Source organism: Monoraphidium neglectum, assembly GCF_000611645.1.
Source record: "Monoraphidium neglectum strain SAG 48.87 unplaced genomic scaffold scaffold00971, whole genome shotgun sequence".
In the NCBI taxonomy this organism is placed as follows: Eukaryota; Viridiplantae; Chlorophyta; class Chlorophyceae; order Sphaeropleales; family Selenastraceae; genus Monoraphidium; species Monoraphidium neglectum.
Window position 1 is genome coordinate 12,030 of NW_014012657.1, and position 6,178 is coordinate 18,207.

General features: G+C 64.8%; 1 protein-coding gene across 1 annotated transcript; it reads left to right on the plus strand.

Annotated features, from left to right (window-relative positions):
- Positions 1-3,609: 3,609 nt before the first annotated feature.
- MNEG_6142 (hypothetical protein) lies at positions 3,610-5,883 on the plus strand (the record flags this gene model as incomplete). Its single annotated transcript, XM_014045387.1, has 4 exons — positions 3,610-3,617; positions 4,415-4,454; positions 4,614-5,791; positions 5,877-5,883. The coding sequence occupies 4 exons, from the start codon at positions 3,610-3,612 to the stop codon at positions 5,881-5,883; spliced, it is 1,233 nt and encodes a 410-aa protein (XP_013900841.1).
- Between the last annotated feature and the right edge of the window lie 295 nt (positions 5,884-6,178).

The following is a 6,178-nucleotide window of genomic DNA, read 5'->3' on the forward strand; positions in this document are numbered from 1 at the left end:
GCATGGGAGTGAGGGTGGGGGCCGAGAAGGGGCGGATGCCACTGTCAGGATGGATAATGGCGGGGTAAGGGTTTGGGGACGTTGCTTCACAACGGAAGAGCGGAGGGTGGGGTGGGATACAGGAGCGGGGGGCTGGTCGGTGTGCATAAGTTGGCGTCCCCGGGACCGCGCGCCCCAACCGAACATGTGCACGTTGTGCAAGTCAAAGACATGCGAGCATTGTCTTGCAGTGAACGTGCCCGGGCCTGATTGGTTGCAGCCGTCTTCCCGTGGACGGCGCCGGGCTTGCTCCCCCCACAAGAGCACGGGAAGGCAGCCGGCTTCAGTGCTGGTTGGTTCCCCATAACAAGTAGCAGCAATTCCAGGGGGCATACCAAGCAAAGTTCGGCACAACCCTAGCGGAGTTGGTGTCGAGCACAACAGGCGCCAGTGCATAGCAAGCGCCGGGCCAGGGCGAGTGCAATCTCTCACACCCTTGATGCGACGCCAGCAGGGGCTGATCTGCAATTGCGGTGGCGTACCCTGCTGTTTCTGGCTTGCTTGCCGCTTGGATGACGATCATTGATCACTGGTGCTGTGCGAGGGGTCCTATGAGTACTGGCATCTACCGACCAACAGCTGCCTGGGGCCTCCAAGGGTGTCCTCTAGGCGGCAAATTCTACAGTAGGTTCGTACGCAGACCAGCGGGGGCCGCGCCACTGGCAGAAACCACTTGCAAGCACATAAGGAAGACAAAAAGGCCGTGGCACAAGTGCCAGCATCAAATGCAAGCAACCGAGGCCGTCCAGCTGCCGACCTGCTGCCTTCATGCAGACCAGCTGCCTTCTCACAGCTGGTTGGATGCCAGGTGCGTGTGGTCTCCGAGCTGGCTGCGCGCCAGAGCCCGTTGCGTGTGACACCGCCTGAATGTTTAATGTCACCATCCACCTGGAGGACAGCTGTTGAATCCATTCCGCTTGAACAGGCCCGCTTGACTCTCCGGCACACACCCCTGCTACTTGCCGACTTGGCCGCACCCAAGTTGTTCTCCGACCAGTAGTCTGGCTGGGGGTGATAACCTATTGGGAGCAAGGGAGTGCCCCTTGTTCAGGGGTTTCTCGCCCTTGCTGCTCGTGAAGCATGTGTTGCGGTGTGATGTGAGGGGGGCCGCAGTAACACGCAACACTGGTATGGCCAGGGGCCTGCACATGGGTGCTGCATGGAGGTTGCGTGATATGACATATGGGGGAAAGCAGGGGGGCAGTCCTTGATGTGAAGAATGGATAGAAAGGGGGACCGTGGGCCTGCTCAGCCTCTGCCCTGGAGTGGCCTCGCAGACGCCAGCGCAGCAATCGACACCTCCATTCCTTTGAGGGACACATGCAGCTCCTGCATTTTCCTGTTGAGCAGATCCGTCTTGGACGCCACCTCCGCCTTGAGGTTTGCCTTGAGCACGAGCAGGTCTGCCTTAAACGCCAGGTCTGCCCTCAGGTCTTTCCTGAGCTCCTGGAGCTCTGGGGTGGTGGCTAGCCCCTTGACGGAGGTAATGCAAGGCGGCACGGCCGCCAGAATCCCCCAAAGGCAGGCAAGCACCAACACCAGCTGCCACAGCACTGAGGAGACTTCGTCCTACGCGCAAGAGGGGCACCGGGGAGGTGTGCGTCTCCAGCGCAGCAGGCTTCAATGCGGGTTGGAGTCAGGCTGCAGAGGTCCCGCGGTGGTGCTTCCGGCAGTGCGTGCCGGGCAGCCGGCAGTGCGGTTCATGCATGCTCCCATGGGCCCTCTGGCAATGCCTGCAACCTGCATGCGCGCCGCTGTGCACACAGATGGCTGCATGTTCCTCAGAGCTTGTGGGCCGCCTGAATGCGAGTCCCTCACCCTGCAAGCGTGCCGGCCATGCCACCATGTCGGGCGTCCCACAACCCCCAAACCCACCAGGATGCTCAATCTGGGCTGGCCACCGCCATTGCTGTTGTCATCTCCCCCGCTGCCAACGAGTGCACGGCGGATGTTTGAGCCACCCCCATAGCCGCCGCCAGGCTGCGTCACACGAGTACGGCACAGATGTCATGGGTCAGCTCTGTTCATTGCGGACCCTTCCCATTTTTTTTACAAATCAGCGTGTTGCACACACCCTTGCGACATAAGGCGCCCATGCAGCCGGTAGCATGGCTCACGGAGAAAAACGATGGTCATTGCTGAGCTGGCCTAGGACGCAAGCTCACAGCAGCAATGCACCAACTCCCTCCCACATCTGGTGTGTCTGACGAGTGGATGCCGACCCATATAGCAGGCGGGCGGGCGCTGCGTTTTTTTCCCGGGCGTTTGCTGCTGACCTGCAAAGTTGCGCCCACTGCTGCGAGGCGCTGCCGGCTTGTGCGCATCGCGCTGCACGCGCCACGGCGTGGTGAGGCGAGCGCCGCCACTGCCCTTGCCTGTCGCGTACCTGGCACGGCCACGGCCTTGGATGACAGCATTTCCAGCTGCCCGGGCCAGTCCTAGATTATCCACTCGGCAACTTCGGCGGGCACAAATACCGCGTCTTATTGTCAGGGAACTTACGTAACCCGTACTGTAGCTATCATAACTGGAAGCTTTTCTGAAATTAAGGGAGTTGGAAGCTTGTGCTTGCTCAATGCTTTCTGGAAAGGCAACCGTGGCCCTGTCTCTGAGCACAGGGGACAGGAAGTGGCAAGTTTGCAGCAAGCAGCTGATTCCCCACATGGTGCGTGGGAACCTTGTTTTTGTTATTCAAAGCAAGTGGGATATCCCTGACCGTATGATACGTTCCACCGGGACTCGTATCACGAATAACCTGAGCGCAAAGGCGAGTCGATTTACAGTCGGTGGCCCCCAACGCGCTGCTGCGCCGCCTGCCACGCGGCTGTGCGGCTGCGGATAACACGTGCTGCATTAAACAGGCCGCACTCCTCTGTGTAGACAAGAATGGTGCTGAGGATCCTCACCGGACCAGCATGTGCGGCTGAAAGGTGCTGGTGTGTTGGAAGATTCCCGGGTACGTAGCGGTGCAGCAGCATGTGCAGGCGGCGGTGCAGCACGGGGCCGAGCAAGGGAGCCCTGAAGGCAGAGCTTAGTGAAGACCAGCCCCAGCTCCGCGGCATAGGTTTCCCGCGTCGTGTCGATGCTGTGCAAGCGGTGAAATTGGCAGACAGGGCGTTTTTGACGATGTCAACATACGTGCGGACGTGCTGTGGGGAAATCTGACATTGGGGGAGAGCGCATGGACAGCCTGCAACTCGGGATTGCGGCGTTTGTCATACAGCGTGGTACTGTACCAAGACGCACAACCTGCCGTGTTTTTGTCAGCTTGTGCGGTGTGGGGCAGGGGGCCGCGGTCTGCATGGGCCATGGCGCCCAAGAAGGAGCAGATGGTAAAGCCGGTGCAGGCGGGCTGCAGATTTAGTTGAGGAGGAGAAATGTCGCGGAACTCCGGCCATTCCTGGTCGTTGTAGGCCGGCAGTGCCAGGTATGGATTGGCAAACATAATCACATCGTCCACGTACCACGTTGGGACTTGCATCGCACGCAGGATGTGAATGGTCGCCCATGGCTTAGAAGGGGGCACGCAGGTCAGAGCAGTACGTGAGCGCTTGGGACGCCGTCTCAGCCATGGACAGGTCAGCAGTGGCGAGGTGGGCAGCAGGGGCAAGCTGCCGGACAACGAGCTTCTCGATGTGGTGCAGGAAGAAGTTTGCTATGTAGATCGCAGGAGTTGTGCCCACCGCGACGTTGGGAGCGCCTGCAAAGCCGGACAGCACAGTGCTGTGAGGGGTGAGGCCTGGGCAAATGAAGTGCGTGACTACGCTGTTGCGCCAGCGGCATCAGGGCAGGCGCGGGCGCGCATCTTGGCACCCCGCAGCTCTGTGCTCCTCTTCACAATCAATTGTGCACGCGTCAGTATTTTTTCAGTCTCGCAACGTCTGGCAAAGCGCGTGTGTATCTCAGTATCTCGACGCGTCCATTCACCACGACAAAGTGGTACAAGCTGTTAGGGACTTGATTTAAACACCAATATTATGAGCAACACGCGCTTGCCGTGCCTGGACGGCCGTGCAGCAGGCCTGCGCACTGGCCGGAGGAATGTTGGCAGGGCTCCATGGCCTCCTCCACGCGTGTGCCTGCGAAGGACAGCGTCCAAACATGTTACTCAGCAGCCTCCCAGCTGGGGCTGCGCTGCCGTTGGTGAGTGGTCTGCAGGCGCGCCTGGCGCGCGCGTGGCGCAGGGAGTTTAGTTGCAAGCGCATGACAACGTTCCGAGGCACCGCATGCGCACCAACCAAGCAGTGCGCAAAAGATGCCCTCAAACCTGATCCCATCCTGCAGCGAGCCTGTTGTCCGAAGGGCCGGTTCCGCCGCCGCCGCCGCCGCTGTCGGCGCTTGCGCCGTCTGCTTACGCGCGTGCCCCTCTGGGCAGCGTCGACTCTATTGATGACGACGGCAGCAGCCAATACCAGGTGAGCACGCCTGCTTGCTCGCGACCTAGTTGAAGCTGCGCATTTCAGCTGCGCATGCACGAACAAAGGTGGTTTGGTCGAGCAGCCTGCGTGTCTCGCCGGTGATCTGACTCCACTCTGGCCTCCTCGCCCACACTGCTTTGCGCCTCCTCGTCGCAGCCCAGCAGCGACCTCCGGGAGCTCGCCCTGGCGCAGCTGCGCGCCCTGCATGAGACCCTGGGCCGCTTCGCGCGGCTCGCGGCGCCGCCGGGCGCGCCGCCCGCGCCCCAGCCGCGCCTCACGGTGTACGCGCGCACCGCCGCCAGCCTGGACCGCGGCGGCGACCTCCAGCTCGTGCGGGCGGCGTCCTGGCCCGACGCGGCGGTCGGCAAGCAGCGTCCCGAGTGGGGGGCAGAGGAAGCCCAGCAGGCGCCGCAGCAGCAGCAGGGGGATGAGCTGGTGATCCTGAGGGCAGGCGCGTGGTGGGACGCCGGCGCCGCCGCAGGTGCCGGCGCCGGCGCGGCGGCTGGGGGCGTGGAGGGCGGTGTCTGCGACGTTGAGGCGTCCCTGGTGCGCGAGGAGGTGGTGGTTCTGCCCAACAGCGCGTCGCTGGTTATACCCTTGGTGGAGGGCGACTTTCTGGTGGGCCTGCTCGTGGCAGAGGCGATTGGCAGCAGCTGCAGCAGCAGCAGCAGCAGCAGCAGCAGCAGCAGCAGCAGCAGCAGCAGCAGCAGCAGCAGCAGCAGCAGCAGCAGCAGCAGCAGCAGCAGCAATGGCAGTGCCAGCGGCGGCGGCTCGCAGGGCGCGGCCTCAACCGCGCCCGCGCCGCCGGCCGGCGACGACGTGCTGTGGTGCCTCCGCTCCGCGGCCGGCCCGCTCGCCAAGGCGTGCGCGATGGACCTGCGCAGCTCGATCTCGGGTGCGCAGGCCGCCGCGCGGCAGCGGCTCGCGCGCTCGCTGCTGCGTGAGGTGCGGGGGCCCCTGCGCGCGCTCACGACTTTCAGCGCCATGCTGGCCCCGCGGCTGGGGGAGGGCGAGCTCGAGGGCGACATGGCGGCCGGCATGCTGACTCAGCACAGGCGCATGCAGGAGGTTGTCGCGCAGCTCGAAGCGGCGCTGCACGCCGGCCCCCGCGGGGGCTTAGGCGGCGGCGGCAGCGGCGGCGGCGCGCAGCTGCTGCTGCGGGTGCCGCAGGCGCCTGCGGCGGCACTTGACGGGGGCGGGGGCTGGGGGCAGGAGCAGGGGCCCGGGCAGGCGCTGCTGGCGGCGCCGCAGGACGCGCCCGCGCTTCTGGCTTCAGCCTGGAGCGTTGACTCAGATGCCCCTGACGGCGGCAGCAGCGGCAGCAGCGCCGGCGCGTATGGCGTCGCCTCGGCGGATGCTGCCGGGGCGCCTCCGGACTGCGAGGACTGCCGGAGCGCCGCCGCCGCCGCCCTGACCCAGTCGCTAGCGGCAGCACATGGCACCGCCCTCGTCGCCAGCACCAGCGGCGCCGCCCCGGCGGCCGGCGGCCCCGCTGCGGCCGCTGCGGCCGCTGCGGCAGCGGCGGCTGCGGCGGCCGCGCAGGGCGGTGGGCGGGCGCTGGCCGCAGGTGGCGCGGCCGCCAGCCCCCCCACCATTGACGTTGAAGTCGTGCCGGACGCCTCTCAAGCCCCCCGCTCTCGTGGCGGCGCCGCCGCCTCCCTTGCTGTTGCGGCTTCGCGCCGCCGCGCCGCTGGGGGTGCGGTCGCCGCGCGCAGCGGGGC